The sequence below is a fragment of the Catharus ustulatus genome, chromosome 8 (genome assembly GCF_009819885.2).
Source record: "Catharus ustulatus isolate bCatUst1 chromosome 8, bCatUst1.pri.v2, whole genome shotgun sequence".
Lineage (NCBI taxonomy): Eukaryota > Metazoa > Chordata > Aves > Passeriformes > Turdidae > Catharus > Catharus ustulatus.
Genome location: NC_046228.1, coordinates 34,183,817 through 34,199,682, shown reverse-complemented (window position 1 = coordinate 34,199,682; position 15,866 = coordinate 34,183,817). Strand labels below are relative to the sequence as shown.

The window sequence follows — 15,866 nt, the reverse complement described above, 5'->3', positions numbered from 1 at the left end:
ATGATCATTGAGCTCCAAACTCAACCCACCCAGGCACAAGATGTGGCTGCACTGTGGCGCATCCCAGATCCAGCAGCCTTCACCACCATTTCCCTCCTCATCCTGCTTCTCCTTACCTGCAGCTCCTTGGCATGGCCCATCCATGCTGAGCAGCAGATGGGGCTTCTCCCAGGCACTGTGGTTACTTCCCTGCTGTAATGTGCAATTCCCTATAAATTATCCCTCCCCTTTTGCAGGGGGATCACCCACAGCTCATGGCTCAGAGGCCTGGCAGCATCCACCCCCATCTCATGGCATTCCCTGCTTTATGCCCAGACCTGGCTCTCGCCCAGTTTGCATCTGTATGGATTTTTTCCCCTCATTTATTAACCTTCCTTAGCTGCATGCCACCAAAACCAAAGGATAAATCCCCTTTTTGCTCACTCCCTCTGACACAGGAATGCTCTCCACACCTACCTGCACATCCTTTGGGGATACTCCACTGGAATAACTGTGCTCTCCAAGCAGTGATCTCAGGGCTCCTTCACCTCATGCCAGGGATTTCTCTGAGTTTACAATCCAAGCTGGGAGAGAAGGATGACCAGAAGGAAACATGCAAGCTAAAACTGCATGCACCAGTGCATCTACAAGAGAAATTATTCCAGACACCAGCAGTTGCACAGGATTAAGAATTATCTTTATTACCAACGGTACCAGATAATGAAGTTCTCCCTCCAGAGGAATTTGGTCAGTAACACAGAGAGGAGGAACAGAGATGCAAAGCAGTAAAAATCCAAGCTGCTGAACCCTTGGGTGGGCCTTCACCTGGACCAGGGCAGTCCCTGGCCAAGTGCTGGAGGCCAAAGGGCTCCAAACCCACAGGATTAAGAGCCCACACATTCCATAAAGCTGCTCCTCCCTACTACACACCTGACAGATTTTCCACTCGTGTCTGGATTTTTTGAAATAAAAATCAGCCCTAAAACAAAACTCTGTGTATAGCCAAGGGGCCCAAAGTGAACACTGGACAGGATTTATGTAAAAAACCCAATGTCCACCATACAGAACCTCAGCATGGATCCTGCTGGTCTCCCAGCAGAGCCCCACATCCAGCAGCTCCACCATCACATGGGCAAGGTGCTGAAAGAGCATCCCACTAATGGAGCATCTGCTCCTAACCCAGTCTTAAAGGAATTGATTCCCACAGACAGCATCTCTGAGGCATCACTGCACTGCCAAGCTCTGCCATTACACCCTTGCTTATCAGTTCACCTCTTCTAGACCATAAATCCAGCCAATTTGAGAAAATAAATACAATAATCGGATTTAGCCCAGGCTGTGCTGGCATATGGGAGTTTAAATGACTTTAAAAGCCAGTCATCTTTGGGTGGGCTGTATTTTTGGGTGTCACAGTAGCTCACCCCTCTGAAAACATCTGGAGGCCATATGGTGCCTGTCTACATGAATTAACCAGATTTCTGCTGTGAGCCTCACACCAGGGCCTGTCTCATACCTCTCCCTGGCTCTCACAGAGCTCTCTGAACTCAGACTGGAGACACCTTAAAAACCTCAGGTTAGGCCCACTCAGCATTTCGTTTTCCTTAGGGGTCACACCTCAGTGTCAGCAGGAAAAATGCTCCTCTCAGCTTGGGAATAGTCCCTAACACCAGTGGCACCATGCTAGGAGGTAGATGATCCCTCAATTCAATTTTATGTGGAAAAATTAAAGCAAAATTCCAAGTGGAGCAGTTTCCCTTACAGATATATATATTTCAATTTTTTTTGTGCAATGATTGTATAAAATCTGTGCAAAATTCTGCTCTGATCCCTGGGACAGCTGCTACTCACTTCCCTAAGTTGTGTGAAGGTGCTCCAGGGCTCAGATCCCTTTTAGTTCAACACCACCATCACAGCTGGGTGAGGGGTGATCCCTCCTCCAAAGACCACCCGACCCCTGAGGGCTGAACTCGTAACAGTGCAGCAGTAAAACCCAAGGTGCCCCCAAAAGCCCTGGGCTCAGCTTAAAACCACTGGCACAAGGGTAAGGGATGGTGTCCCTGGTGCTTCCCTGAGCTCCCTGGGGAAATGAGATTGTTTTGGTCCCTGCTCCATTAAACTGGGGAGCGACAATGTCTGACAGAATCTTCCCAAGCACAGGGGATGCCCCTTCCCAGAAGGGAGATTTTCCCTCTGCATCCCCCCTGGATGCAGCTACCCCCCTCCCAAGACAGGCAAAACCACAGGATACCTGACTTTTTTGGGGGGAAAAAATCCAAACCCTAAATACCCAACAGCAGCTCCACAACTGAGGACATCCTCCTCCTCTTGCCACCTCCCTACACGAGGTGCACCACGAAAACAGCACAGGCAGAGCCCACAGCCAGCCCCAGCACGAGGTAAAAGGTCATCACCACCCCTGCTGCCTCAGCCAGCTCTTTGGGCACGATTTTGGGGCCGTAGACCATGACCAGTGTGCCCAGGTAGCCGTTGCTGAGTCCCAGCAGTGCCGTGAAGACCACGGGGTAGAAGTCCTGTTTGAACACCACGGTCTGGATGTGAGCCCGGGGCTGGTAGTTGCTGAGGATGAAGAGAGGGAGGAAGATGGTTCTGAGGAGGACAAGGGCAGGCAGCAGCTTGCTCTTGGGGCCAGGCAGCTGGATCCAGGCAGTGACCTGCCTCCCACACCAGTCAGCAAAGTTGTACAGGAGGAAACACGTGAGGGGCGTGAAGTACTTGGTGCTCCACGGGCTTCCCGAGGATTTGCTGACAGACTCGATGTTGGAGGAGAGGGAAGGGAAGATGATGATGGAGATGAAGAAGACATAGAAGAGGCAGAAGCCCAGGAGGGCAGTCTTCTGCAGGATGGGGCGGAGTGGGGGGATGCCAGTGCTTCTTGTGAGGGAGGAGGAATTCGTGGTGCCTCCTGGCTGTGCCTCATCCTCCACAGAGCTGTCAGGGGGCACAGTGACCAGAGAGGGGCTCCCCTTCTGGCTGCTCAGGTAGTACCTGGAGAAACAGAGGGAGGGAAATATGGGGGGAATGTAACTGGGATTTGAAGAGAGAGCAGGAGAGAAGTGCCCCTTGCACTTCCACCATCCCTCTGCACCCTCAGTGTTCACAGAGGGGACCCTACTGCATGCAGGCACCAACCAGACCAGTGGGTCACACACACACAATGTGGGGACACTGCTGGCTGGCTCTCTGCTGACTCCACAAACTCCAAACTGCTGTTTTGGGAGTGCTGACGACCCTGGGAGAGCTCACCAGAAACTCAGCACGCACCCAGTTTCAGCCTGTGGTTTCGGTGAAAGGGGAAGCGTGGCTGGTGCTATGACAGGGACCAGCACAGCGAGGATCCCTCAGCAATCCCACTGCAAAAGTCCCTGGCAGGCTGGCACACACCTGGAGTACTCCAGCCTGGGCAGGAGCAGGTACACCATGATGCAGATGACGATGAAGATGTCAGCAGTGAGGAAATAGGCCAGGGCACTGTCGGTGACATCGGCCGCCGCTGCCAGGTCTATCACAGAGGCCACGGCGCTGATGGTGCCACCCATGGCCTGGCCTGTGGGTGGGAACAGAGGTGGGCACAGGGAGGGACACACAGAGCAAGAGAGGCAGCCCAGAAACTCTTCTGAGACAGCTCAGGCCCTGCCCCACACGCAGCTCAGGGTGCAGCTCCTCCCCATTCCCACACCTCCATCCTGCACCCCTTCCAGCACAGCACAGGGGTCAGGATGGGACACAGCCTGCTGGGCCTGCAGGAAAGGTCCAAACCTTTTCCAAAACCTGAACCTGCCTTCTGCACTCCCCCAGATGGGAATTCAGGCCACCTGAGGCAGGAACGCCATCTCAGGGATGTGGTACTTTCCTCCTCTGAGATAAACTCATTAATACACTCCTGTCTTGGCCCCAGGAAAAATTTTCTTTCCCCCTCCTTCTCCTCTTGGTTTGTCAACTATTCCACAGCACATTTATAATGTTATCAAAGCTCCAGGGAGCTCATCACTCACAGCTCCCAACCTGCCCCTCATCACTCATGGAAATGCTGATCAGAAAGGAGCAGACAAGGCAATGCTGCAGGTCCCTCTGCTGGAAATGGCAGGGCAGGGGGATGCCACCTCCTTCCCTCCTTTCTCCCTGCACCCAGCAGCTCTCCAGGGTCACTTTATGGCTATTTACAGAAACCAAAGCTCACGTGACCGAGCGAGTTTCTCCTTCAGCAACTTCCCTTTATCATTAGGCCAAAGCTAAGCTTTTAAAACAAACCCCACATGACAAAACCCCAGGGGGAGGGGAGAGAAAACCACGGAGTTGAGCAGGGAAAGTCCAAGAGCACGATGCCAGTGGGATCACCCAACCTGAGATGAGAGCCTGCAGGTTCCTCATGGGGAAGCAGCTGCTCAGGCCGAAGATGCTGCTGGAGAAGACGGTGGAGGCACTGCTGACCACGGCCACGCAGCCCACGGTGAGGGCAAAGAAGCTGGTGGTCCAGGAGGAGGTGTCCACCTTCACCAGCACTGTGATCACCAGGAAAACAGTCAGCATGACAAAGAGGGAGGACAGGATCCTCACACTGGCAGGAACCCTGGGGACAAGGAGAAGAAGTTTGTGTTTCAAACCACAGCGTGAAGGCTCGAGACGGGAGCACAACTCCTGTGCTGGCAGAGGGGTAAAGAAAACAAAGAGAGGTGGGGGGAGATGAGGAAGCAGCACGGCAGGGAGCTGGAATCTGAAGATTAGGCACACAAACCTGTGCCTGCAAGCATGCAGGAGGTTGATGTGGGATAAGGAAGGGCACAAATGAAGATTTGAGATTTAAGCCAAGCTTGCAACATTTCTTATCCCAGTTCAAGGGCTGGTAAGACCAGGGCAAGGTGCTGCTCCTACCTGGATAAGCTTGGCTTTTGTTGATGACAATAAAGGTCTTTTTAAGAGGGAAGACTCTTTCCAAGCAATTAACCAAGGAATTCATTAGGAATTTATTTACTCAAGCCAGCTGCAGCCATGTGTGGAGCAAGGTGCTTCCCCCACTTCATCTCAGCTGGCTGCAACTCAGGCAGGAGCAAGGAGGGGAATTTTGGCTGCACAGGGAAGCTGAGCCCTGGGGGAAGGGCAGCCTGAGCTGGGAAACTGGAAAGGAGACAGGAGCAAAGCCAGGGAGAAACATGGCTTGGGCACTTGGGATCAGAGCAGCACTTACTTGTTGACAAGCAAGAAGTTTCCAATCAGGCACAGCACTGAGGGCACGGTGGAAGCAATGGAGATGTAACTCTCAAAATAGTCCTGCCAGGGAAAAAAAAGCCCAAAACAAAGTAAAAAACATTCTGGGGGGAATAACACATGAATTTCAGGTCTTGAATATGACACAACAGGGGGCTATGGTGTTGCTGTCCTCCTTGTTGCAGTGTAGCCCACGTTGCAAATTGCTCAGGGCAATGGGAATTCTGGGATTTGCCCTCCCAAAGCCTTGGGCTATTTCAGGAAATCAGGGACATAAATTCAGAAAGAAAAAACCAAGCAGTGAAAGAAATAGCTGCCATGGTGCTGTGCACTACCAAACTGTGTCTGCTCCCTCTCCTATCCTTGAGGAGCTTAATCCCATTTTTTTGCTGCAGGAATCTCAGCCAGCAGGTGGGATCATGCACACAAAAAGGAGTATGACCTCCATGTCCACCCCTATCAGGACAGGTTTTCATTTCCTGCACTTACCCAGCTACAGAGGTGGGGTCTCACCATGTCCAACCATGGCAGGTTTTCTCTGCACAGTTCATGACTTTTTACAGCTTTGCCTCACTTTTAATCAGTTTACAAGCACGTTCAACTCTTCTTCCCTATCAGGAGCTTCACTGGAAGCAACAGGAAATCCAATAATCACTCCCAGAGGGTCCAGATAGGCAGAGGCTTAAATGCCTGTGCTTGTGGCACCAGCTCAGCCAAGCAGGAGGCTCAAAGCTCTGTGGCCACGTGATGAATCACAGGAGAAAAGACAAAGCAAAATGCCAAAGCTGGCGCTAAAACTCCAGCTTATTTACCCACCTACTTGAAACAAACCTCCAAAACATCCTGGGGATACTCAGTAAACTTCCAAGTTAATTTGCTTCTGCTTCTGGGGAGGAAAAATGACTTTGTAGTGCTTTGCACCAAGCAGAAGTGCACTCCAAGTAACCCAGCAGAGATGCTGTGTTTTGAGCATCCCAGGGAAATGTTAATTCACTCCCAGCAAATGGGCTCACACCAGCAGTGAGAAGAGAATTGGGCAAGTACTTAAGAGCCCTTGCACCACATTTTTAATGCAGCAGCAGAATGGTGGGTGGCAAATTTAATCCATGCCTGGACCAGTGGAAAATACCAGGCTCCATACTCCTCTCTCCTGCTTGTTAGGTTTTAATCCCTCTCCAGTGGCAACTCTTCTCCCTCCTTGGGTATCCATATGAAAGATATGCTTTCATTTTGGGCACTGCAGGATATACCTAGCTCTTCTCCCTCTCTGCTGAGCCCTTAAAATGAACCCCAAAGCAAAATCCCACATCCAGGTCGGTCCCTCAGTCACAGAGCTGAGGCACATCATGGATGTTTTTAACCCCATTTTAACTCCAGACACTCTGCCACAATGCCTTAAAAAGACCCAGACAAGGACAAAGAAGCATCACGGTGGCAAATCTGACACAAGATGCTTTTGCAAAGTAGTTTCTATTCTGTTCCAGCCCTGATTTGGCAGCTGAGCTCCTGCCAGGCTGGGAAAGGAATCCAGGTCCATGATGGTGGCTGAAGGCACTGGAGTGTTACTGAGCACGGGGCATGAAAAGTGAAAAGTGGAAAGGCTGGAGGGAGGTGGCTGTCAGAGGGGGATCCTTCCAGAGTCCAGCTCCCTGTGCAGGTAAATCCTCCTGCTGCAGCAGCAGGGCACAAACTGGGCTGGCTGGTTTGATGGTGATCACTCTGCACTGCCACACAACAGCCAGGCAGTTTTTCCTTGGAGGAAGGAAAAAGCATCAGGAAGAGGAGAAACATTTTCAGCAAAGAAATGGCTGATCCAGCCAGGAGCACAGCTGTGCAAGCAAACACCTACTTCAACGTGGTTTCCTTAAATCCAGCTTTTTCCAAGAGGATCAGAGTGATGTAGAGGCAGTAAGGAACATGTGGGATGCAGGGAATATGAGAGAACACCACATCAAATGGTGACAAAGCACCTTTCACTCCTCTCTGAGCACCTTCACTAGCACAGACACAGATAATTGTGTTCTTCAGGCAGTGCAGGAGCTGGGGCACCACCAGTTTCATTTCTTTACAGCAGCACACCTATAGCATCCTCGCATAAGCATTCCCCTTTATCCCCATCAAAAATCAGCTGACACTAAAGAACTATGAAAATAAAAAGAGCTGTGGGTGTACTGGAGTGAGAAACCTGAGGGAAACACAGGCATCACACCTGGCCTTGTGTTTATATAAAAACAACAAGCACCCAAACGACCTGAACAAGCTCTGCCACGAGAGAAGGCTGTAATGCAGCATCATGGCTTTGTCAGGGAGGCACAGGGAAATAATCCTGCTGTGGCAGGAGGAGCAAGAGAACAGAAAGAGGCCACTAAACTGCCACCCCATGACAAGCTCCTTGTTCCATGTGCCACAAGGCAGATGTTGATCACTGCAAGGAGATACTCATGGCACACCTGCCACATCATGAAGGGCACAAAACAGACCACCACAGAGACACCTTGCACTGTAAAAATTGCCCTATGAAAGGTTAAGCCCTGTTTTTTGAGATTCACCTTAACACCCAGCAGTCCAAATACGGGCACAAAATAATTTGAAGCATCTTCCTTGCAGCTATTTGTAAACAAATGCCAAATAAACCTTTCCCTCTGGTTTGCAGCAGGTGAGACCTTAGAAGATGCTCACTTACCTTCTGGGGAAGTGCAGGAGGGAAAAAGAGCAAGCTAGGAGGAAAGCAGGTTATTTTTTCTGCCTCAAAAGCAGCACTCACCCGCAGGTCTGAGGCTGCCTGCCCTGCTGGGCCCGGCTCATCCGAGCAGTTCTGCAGCTTGTACCTCCAGTAGTGCTTGGCTGTGATGAAGAAATTCCAGGGCAGCAGGGACCCGATGCCCAGGAGGAAAAATATAATGTAGGCACTATGCCAGTGGTCCCTTGGCTTCTGCTGGCTGTACCTGCTCCTGGTCGGATCCTCCAGCAGAGGCTCCTGGTCCTGGGGAAGGCTGGTGGCTGCCGGGATCATCCTGCTGGCACGCTGGGACAAACAACAACAAGGATATTGTCACACCAGGGCTGTGGCACCAGCAAATCACGGGATCACCGAGCTGTTTGGGTGGGAAGGGACCTTGAAACCCATCTCACTCACACGGGCACCTCCCATTAGCCCAGGTGGCTCCAAGGCCTGTCCAGGGACACTTCCAGGGACAGCCACAGCTTCTCTGGGCAGCCTGTGCCAGGCCCTCAGCAGCCACACACCGGCGGAGCGAGTCAGGGGTGGAAAGGCACGGGGAAAGGACCCGAGACTCAGCAGGTAATTAATAATTAACCTGTCCCCTTGGATGTGCGAGGGTAAGAAAGCTCGCTCGGCTCACGGCAGGCTCCAAAAGAGCCCGAGAGCCGCCGGACCAGCAGCGCTCCGCAGGGCGAGGCGCACACTCGCGGTGACACCGAGAGCTCTCGGGAGCCGCCACAGCATCGCCGGGGCCCCGCGGAGCGCTCCCGAACCCAGCAGGGCTGGGTGAAGTCACTCACTCACACACACGGCACGAGGCAGAGCAGCAAAACCGCCTGCAGCAACCGGGCCGGGGCTCCGGGACCGGCGGGGCCGGGAGGCTCGGAGCCGACCCCCGCCCACAGAGGCCGGGCGGAGCGCGGGGGAGGCGGAAATGCCGGAAACCGCGGATTTTGCAAACAAAATTCGGGCAATTTCGGGAGCGGGGAGCGCCGCTTCTCTCGCTCTCTCCCTACAGCCTCCCACGCGTCCCTCTCCGCCCCGTCCGGCAACACTTACGGGGATCCCGCCCGGCCCGCTCCCACCCGGCTCGGTGCCGCCGCCGCCGCCGCCTCAGGGCCCGCGGGCCCGCCCCGCCCCGCCTTTTATGGGCAGACCACGCCCATAACCCCCAGAACCACGCCCACCCCACCTAGCCGAGCCCATCTCCACGCCCCCACAGGAAAGGAAGCCACGCGCAGATTGACCACGCCCACTCTGTGTTGGACACGCCCCCTCGGCCACGCCCTTCCCGTTCCAAATTTTGCCCCGCTCCGGTGGGATCTCGCCTGTGTCCGGGTTTGGTGTGTCCTGCACGGGAAAGCTGCCGGAGGAGGCCCCGGAGATGCTCCCAGGGCTGGAAAAGCCTCTGTGGAGCCAGGCTGGTGTAGCCTGGAAAGGCTGAGCTGGAACAGAGGCTAGGCAAGGCAAAAGGAATAAGATAGGAATTTATTGAAAGGATGCACTTTGGGCAGTGCAAGAGCTACGCCCAAATCAAATCCAAGCTGGATCCCAGTCACAGCTCTTTACACTTTTATAACTTTTGGTTCATCTACATCTTGGGGTCAAGCATCCAACCACAGCCCCAGGCTGTGAAGTCTCAGCCCCCTGGCTTGCTCCCTTTCCCTTGCCTTGTTTCTGCTTTTTGTCCTTGATTCCCTAGCTAGAAAGGAATTGTTTTATCTAATTACCCTGTGAAGTGACCTTCCTAACACCTAAAATGAAGTTTCAGAGTTACACACTAAGCAGCAGAATTTCTGGAAAACATAAAAACTAAAACTTAAGGCATCACTGGAGGTGCTCATCTGGAGAAGAGAAGGATCCATGAAGAGCTCAGAGCCCCTTCCAGTGTCTCCAGGACAGCTGGACAGGGACTGGGGACAAGGGATGGAGGGGCAGGACACAGGGAATGGCTTCCCACTGCCAGAGGGCAGGGCTGGATGGGATATTGGGAATTAATTCTTCCCTCTGATAGTGGGGAGGCCCTTGCAGAGGTTGCCCAGAGAAGCTGTGGCTGCCTCTGGATCCCTGGAAGTGTCCAAACCCAAGCTGGATTGCCTCTGAGCACCCTGGTGTGCTGGAAGATGTCCATAAAAGCTTTTACCTGGGCTGGATTTTTGTCAGAAGCCATCAAAATCCACCTCCTGAAGATGGGAAGGTGGGGAATGGGAAACATCTCCTGCAGGATGGGATAGGAGCTCCTCCTTTACTCCCTGTGCTCCCTGCAATGCCCCACCAGCATGAATTCCACTGTAAAATCCTTGATTCCCTCCAAACTCACCTTGAGGGCATGGTGTGACTGTGAAGCAAAACATCATTACCTCTTTTCTTCCCCCTGTTTTCTTTCCCCAAAGCCGAGTCTGGCTCCTCAGCAGCCACACAGGGACGTGCACACGTATCCAACCCTTCCTCAAAGCAAAATGCCAGAACACTCTTCTTTTTTTATTTTTTTAAAATTTACTAAATTTTTTCAGAAGGCCCTGAAATGGTCACAACAACCCAAGACATGCTCCAGTGGTTTTTTTCCCTCTTTTGTGAGCAAAAACAAGCAGCAGGAATGGCAAGGCTTCAGAGGAGCACGTGGATTTCTGTGCAGAGGTTTCTCCCTGTGTCACTGCAGGGATTTGGCTGAATTGGCAAACTGGTGTCTCAACAGGAGAGCAACAAGGTGGAATTGGGCACCAGGCTGGTCAAAGTTATCCACAGATGTGGGTAAGAAGGATGGTTTAGTACAAAAAGTGCCCAGGGAAACGTGGGAGGTGGAGGTTAAAGGAATCCAGATGTAAAAGGACAAGCAGGAATGGCTTTAAACTGACAAGAGGGCAGGTTTAGATGGGATATTTGGAATAATTCTTCCCTGTGAGGGTGAGGAGGCCCTGGCACAGTTTGCCCAGAGAATCTGTGGCTGGCCCATCCCTGGAAGTGTCCAAGGCCAGGCTGGAACAACCTGATTTGATGGAAGTGTCCCTGTCCAGGCCAGGGGGGTGGAACAAGAGTGTCTGTAACATCCCTTCCAAACCAAACCAAACCAAACCAAAGCAAGCCAAACCAAACCAAACCAAACCATTCCAGCACTCTGGAAAGGTTATCCCTTCTCAGAAGGCATCTGCCTCAGCTGAAAAGCTGAGAAAGCCCCAGGGCAGCAATCTCCTCCCGATTTTTCCTCAGTGGCTGCAGGATTCCCTCTCCTGCCCAGAGCCTGGACAATGTTGCCACCTCCTGGTGAGCTGAGTGACCCAGGCAGGGACAGTGGGCTCCTGGAATCTCCCTGAAAACCCTCCTGGCTTTGTGACCTTGCTGGGACTGAAGCAGGGGAAAAAATAAATTATCCTCCTAGTCCTGGTCTCTGCTGCAAGGGGCATTGCATTCTGTAGGATATCCCTTGGGGAAGGGAATGAGCTGCTTGAGATGCTGGCTTAGCCCACAAACCACAGCTGTAGCCCTTGTTTCCCACCTTGGAAGCACCCATAGGATCCCAAAACAAACCATCAAAATCATCAATCAATCTCCTGCAAATGCCAAAAGCAGCAGGAATCGGTGAATGATGAACAGGAGAGGAGCAAGCTTTTCTTTCCTTTTTTTTTTGTTTTGTTTTGTTTTTTTTTATTATTAGACTAGGAAATATAATTTATTGCATAAAAATTAATTTGTTACAATAGGAATGCTAAACTTTATTTACAGTTCTTTAGTTTACAGAATAAACAGATGAGGGTTTAGAGGATGCCATCCCCTGGACATATAAATATGGAAACACATTTTGGAGCAAGAGATGGACACTGCCAGCACGACATGGACCACGGGGCTGCCTTTGCCAAAATGCCTGGCTGGAGAAACCCCTGGGTGTGGAGGGAGGTGTGGAGGGCTCCTGGGAGCTGGAGGCAAACCCTGCATCCCCCCTGCCCTGCTCCTGCTGCAGGTTCCCTGGTTAGAAAAATGAGGAGAATCTCCCCAAACATGCACTTCAGCCAAGCCAGCTGCCTGCCCAAAGGAAGGGGAGGATGGACACAGAGGGATGGGGATGGAGAGAGGCAGCCACAGGCAGGATGGATGGATGGATGGACAGACAGAGCCATAAGCCAGAGAATGGGGAGTGAGAGAGATTCCGAGGTGTGACCTGAAAGAGCATCTCATCCCTCAGAGCACACCCTGCAGCTGAGAAAGACTGATCCATCTGCACTGCTCATTGAGCCTTTATTGCTCTCCAAATCTGCTTACTCTCCCTTATCTCAGAGGGTCTCAGAAATGGTCAAATGCGACCCAGAGGATAGATAAGCCCCTTCCCATGTGACACAGGAGCTCACCCAGCAGCACTTTTCCCATCCAGCACAAGGGGAAAAGATCCCTTCTCTCCCACAGCCTTGAAAACCCAGCAAGAAGTGAACCCCAGGGACCCTGAGACACAGTGGGGAGCAGCTCAGTGCTTTCCATCAGTGCCTCAGGAGCTGCCCAGAGGAATCCTACCACATCCCAGCAATACTGAAAGCTCCTCCCGAGCTGCCCTGTGCAGCTGGTGCTCCCCAGGCTCCCTGAGTGTGCTCCAGCACTTTGTGGGATTCCATGACACTTATCCCAGAGCAGGACATGCTCCTAATACTTGCACTGATGGAGAATCCACAGCCTGGCCGTGTGACCTAGTCTAATCCTGAGCTTACCACCCCCTCCCTATTTTATTTTTATTTTTTTGAAACAAATTTCTAAGATACAGCACTCAGTGAGTAACTATTTCTACCTGCAGGCAACCTAAATTTTTTACCTTCATCAAGACACCGTATCTGTGTGAGGAACCTCGTTCCTGCCTACCACTTGGTTACTTTCCCTTCACCCCACAGCTTCTCCATCGCTGTAAAAAGCCTGTTCCAGGGAAAAACAGGAGCTGCAGTGAGGGATTTCCTGTGAAAATGCTCAGCCTGGTTTCCAGCTTGGGAATACCAGAGTATCCCTCCCTGAATCCGTGCTGAAATACTGCATCAAAATCCAGGCAGGAGTGCACAGACCTGATGTGGAGGTGGTTTGGTGCCAGCCTCTGCCCTCCCCTGACCTCTCCACACCCGCTCATCACCTCCCTCTGACCCCCAAGGCCAGGTTTGGGGTGCTCACTGCAAAATCCTGCTGGGTTTACATCATCCTCCCCTCCCCTTTAGCCTCGAGTCCGGAGGTTGGCGCAGGACTGAAATCTTTGGTTTGTGCTGAAGTTATGGAAATGAAGGCGTAGTCATCCTAAAAAGCTCCCCCAAACCATGCCAGGGAAGAATTCATTAAAAACACCCATCTCTGGATGCACTCTCCCCACCCTGAACCCTACACAAAGGGCAGCATGCCTCATCCCTCCTTGCAGGTGGAGTGGGACCAGTCATTCCTGCTGCCAGGGAAAAGGGAGTTTGCAGGGACAGAAGCCTTGGGAAGGGTCTGAGCTGGCCCTGAAGCAGAGGGGTGGAGAGGCACTTCACCCTCTGGACTCCCTGGGGGTCCCAGCACATGTAAACACGTTTTGCTCAACTTGGATCACACGCTTTTCCCTACAAAAGTGTGTCCATTGAAATCTCTCTCTCTGCCACCCTGACCACAGCGACGCTCCTGCTTTCACACACCGAAAAAAAAAGGGATTTATAAATCTGTCTTTTTTTTTCTTTTTTTTTTTCTTTTTTAAAAAGGACACATCCAAAGATCTGGATAATAAATTATTTGCGTTTCCTAAGAAACTTTTTTTTTTCCTTTTTTTTCTTTCCTATTTGCCTCATTACGCTGCCTGAAGCCTTTGACAGAAGTTAAGCCTGGATCGCATTCGTCTCTTCAACGCTATTAAAGGAGGAGGAAGGGAACCCAAAAAGAAGAAGGAAAAGGAAAGCCCCCATCCCGACTGGAGAAAGCCCTAATTCCTCCCCGTGCCCTGAGGAGGAGGAACGCTGTGTAACACTTGGATTGCTTGTAAACGCTGAGGATGGGTCTCTAAGGCTGACAGTGATGCGGGACCGGCGCCGCCCTCGGCCCCTCCCCGCTCAGGACGGATGTGCCTCCCCTGCCATCGGGGGAGGACCCTTCCTCACCCCCTGCTTCATCCTCCTGGCCCCCCAGCCGTGGGGAGCACCATCAGCAGTCCCCCTCCGTGGCCATGACCACCAGCATCTCGCTCTTGCCCATCTCCTCTAAGGCACTGGCCAGGGTGTTGAGGTCGCCGTCGTCCTGGTGCTCGGCTTCCCACAAGTCCAGGAGCACGCCGGTGGGGCTGGCTTTGGTGGCAAAGTAGTTCAGATACCTGAAAGGGAGAAGCAGAAGAGGGTTGGGCTGCTGTGGTGCCCTTTGGAGATGGCAGGAGGGAGGGCGCTGGAGCAGCAAACCTGCCTGGAACACAAACTTCGAGGCCAAAGCCCTCGAGAGACTGTCTGCAATTTTTAGAGCTGGTATCCATGCAAAAGCAATGTAAGCTACTGAAATTACCCTTTCTCCTTTTGGTACTGGGGCAAATCCAGGTGGGAATGGCACAGCCATTGTCCCAGATAAATAGGGGCCATTCAAAGTGACAGGAGATGCAGGAATGTGGCACAGATGGACAGCAGAGTTGTTTGGGTTGCAAGGGACCTTCAGGATCATCTAGCTCCAACATCTTCCATTACCCCAGAGTGCTCCAAGTCCTGTCCAACCTGGATTTGGACACTTCCAGGAATGGGGCAGCCACAGCTTCTCTCCACCCTCAGGGGAAGAATTTCTTCCCAATATCTCACCTACACTTCTCCTCTTTTAGTTTAAAATAATATTCAAGGACAGAGATGGATATAGCTATGCAGAGCTATATCCCCATTTATGGATGGACCTCTACAGCTGGACACAACCTCACTGGATGTCTACAGCTGACAGGGAGCACGGAGTGAAGCCTCTCTCCTGGGGGCACAGGGAAGGGAAAGCAAAGGCTGGGGAGACCCACCGGTCCATGGACAGCTTCTGGGCGAGAAGTCTCCAGTCGTTGCCCCTGGAGTTGGGAGCATCCAGGCTGTTGCAGATCTTCTGCCGGATGGAGAGGGGGATTTTGAAGGCGTAGGGTCCCACCTGGGTGGTGGTGGTGGCACCGCTGTGGTGGGAGCGGAGGGTGTCGGAGGAGCTGCCGTGCTGGGAGAAGAAGGACAGGGTGAGGTGTCACTGCAATGTCCCCACGTGCTGTCCCCCTCCCTTTCCCCTTGCTCACCTCTCCCAGCGTGACGTGGAGCTGGAAGATCTGCCCTTCCCCTTCCACCTGCCGGACGCAGATCTTGCAGGTGAGCTCGGTGGAGGCCTGGCTGTACCTCTCCAGCGTGAAGGTGCAGTGCAGCGCTCGCTGGCTGCCGCTCCAGATGTGGTAGAAGGGGATTTCCTGTGGGCCACCAAAGCATGGCATCAGCACAGGCTCCAGCAGCTCCCCGTGAGCAGGACAGCAGGACATCACAAAGAGCATCCCACCAAAACACCAGAAAACTGGTCCTCTTCCTCCTCTGTCCCTTTGGGAGACACCCACAGCACTGTGGTGCCTGGCTGGAGCTGGAGCTCCCAGTCTCACCTGGTACTTGGCCAGCAGTTTGCTCCTCCAGAGCGCGTGGGGGATGTCGTGGATGGAGAGGCGCAGGTTGTGGTAGCTGTCCTTGAAGGGCAGGGGCTTGGGCTCCTCCAGCAGGTACCCTCCCAGTGTCCTTTCCAGCTCCAGCACCTCCTGTGAGCAGCAGGACAGGTAGGGTGAGACCCAGAAGAAGGGCAGGGACTGCTCCTCTGCCCATCTCCATGCCCAAAGGCAGCAGGAGCCTGCAGAGGAGCTGCCAAGAGCCAGCAGCAGCCTCAAGCCCATGGAGAACAGCTTTTGCCACCCCAACAGAACTTGCCAGCTCATCTCATACACCAGCCCCACGTAAAACTTGAACTTCCTCATATGAGCATCCATAAA

The 15,866-nt window shown here is 52.7% G+C and overlaps 2 protein-coding genes across 4 annotated transcripts in view; both read right to left on the bottom strand.

Moving 5' to 3' along the window:
- Positions 1-664: 664 nt before the first annotated feature.
- Positions 665-9,047, bottom strand: SLC29A3 (solute carrier family 29 member 3). Of its 2 annotated transcripts, none has more exons than XM_033066735.1 (6): positions 8,984-9,047; positions 7,967-8,227; positions 5,183-5,265; positions 4,341-4,567; positions 3,382-3,544; positions 665-2,985 (listed from the first exon to the last, which is right to left on the bottom strand). In XM_033066735.1, exons 2-6 carry the CDS (start codon positions 8,213-8,215, stop codon positions 2,316-2,318), a joined length of 1,392 nt encoding a protein of 463 aa, XP_032922626.1. In that variant the 5' UTR covers positions 8,216-8,227; positions 8,984-9,047; the 3' UTR covers positions 665-2,315. The 2 variants fall into 2 exon arrangements, with proteins under 2 accessions (XP_032922626.1, XP_032922627.1); XM_033066736.2 differs by lacking the exon at positions 8,984-9,047 and adding an exon at positions 8,729-8,763.
- A 1,819-nt stretch (positions 9,048-10,866) lies between these two features.
- The window catches only part of UNC5B (unc-5 netrin receptor B), a 50,339-nt gene continuing 45,339 nt past the window's right edge, over positions 10,867-15,866 (bottom strand). For both annotated transcript variants that reach the window (XM_033066567.2, XM_033066568.2), the window contains 4 exons: positions 15,489-15,638; positions 15,141-15,305; positions 14,883-15,064; positions 10,867-14,216 (listed from right to left, as the gene is read on the bottom strand). In XM_033066567.2, coding sequence (XP_032922458.1) covers positions 14,051-14,216; positions 14,883-15,064; positions 15,141-15,305; positions 15,489-15,638 — 663 coding nt within the window. In that variant the 3' untranslated portion in view covers positions 10,867-14,050. The remainder of the gene's footprint in view (positions 14,217-14,882; positions 15,065-15,140; positions 15,306-15,488; positions 15,639-15,866) is intronic.

What these genes read in the sequence shown, in the direction of transcription:
- SLC29A3 (XM_033066735.1), bottom strand. Translation starts at nt 8,215, where the DNA reads ATGATCCCGGCAGCCACCAGCCTTCCCCAGGACCAGGAGCCTCTGCTG. An exon ending in CCTGCAGGCTCTCATCTCAG is followed by an intron (nt 3,545 to 4,340) that starts GTTGGGTGATCC and finishes TCCCACCCACAG; the next exon opens with GCCAGGCCATGGGTGGCACC. An exon ending in CCCAGGCTGGAGTACTCCAG is followed by an intron (nt 2,986 to 3,381) that starts GTGTGTGCCAGC and finishes CTGTTTCTCCAG; the next exon opens with GTACTACCTGAGCAGCCAGA.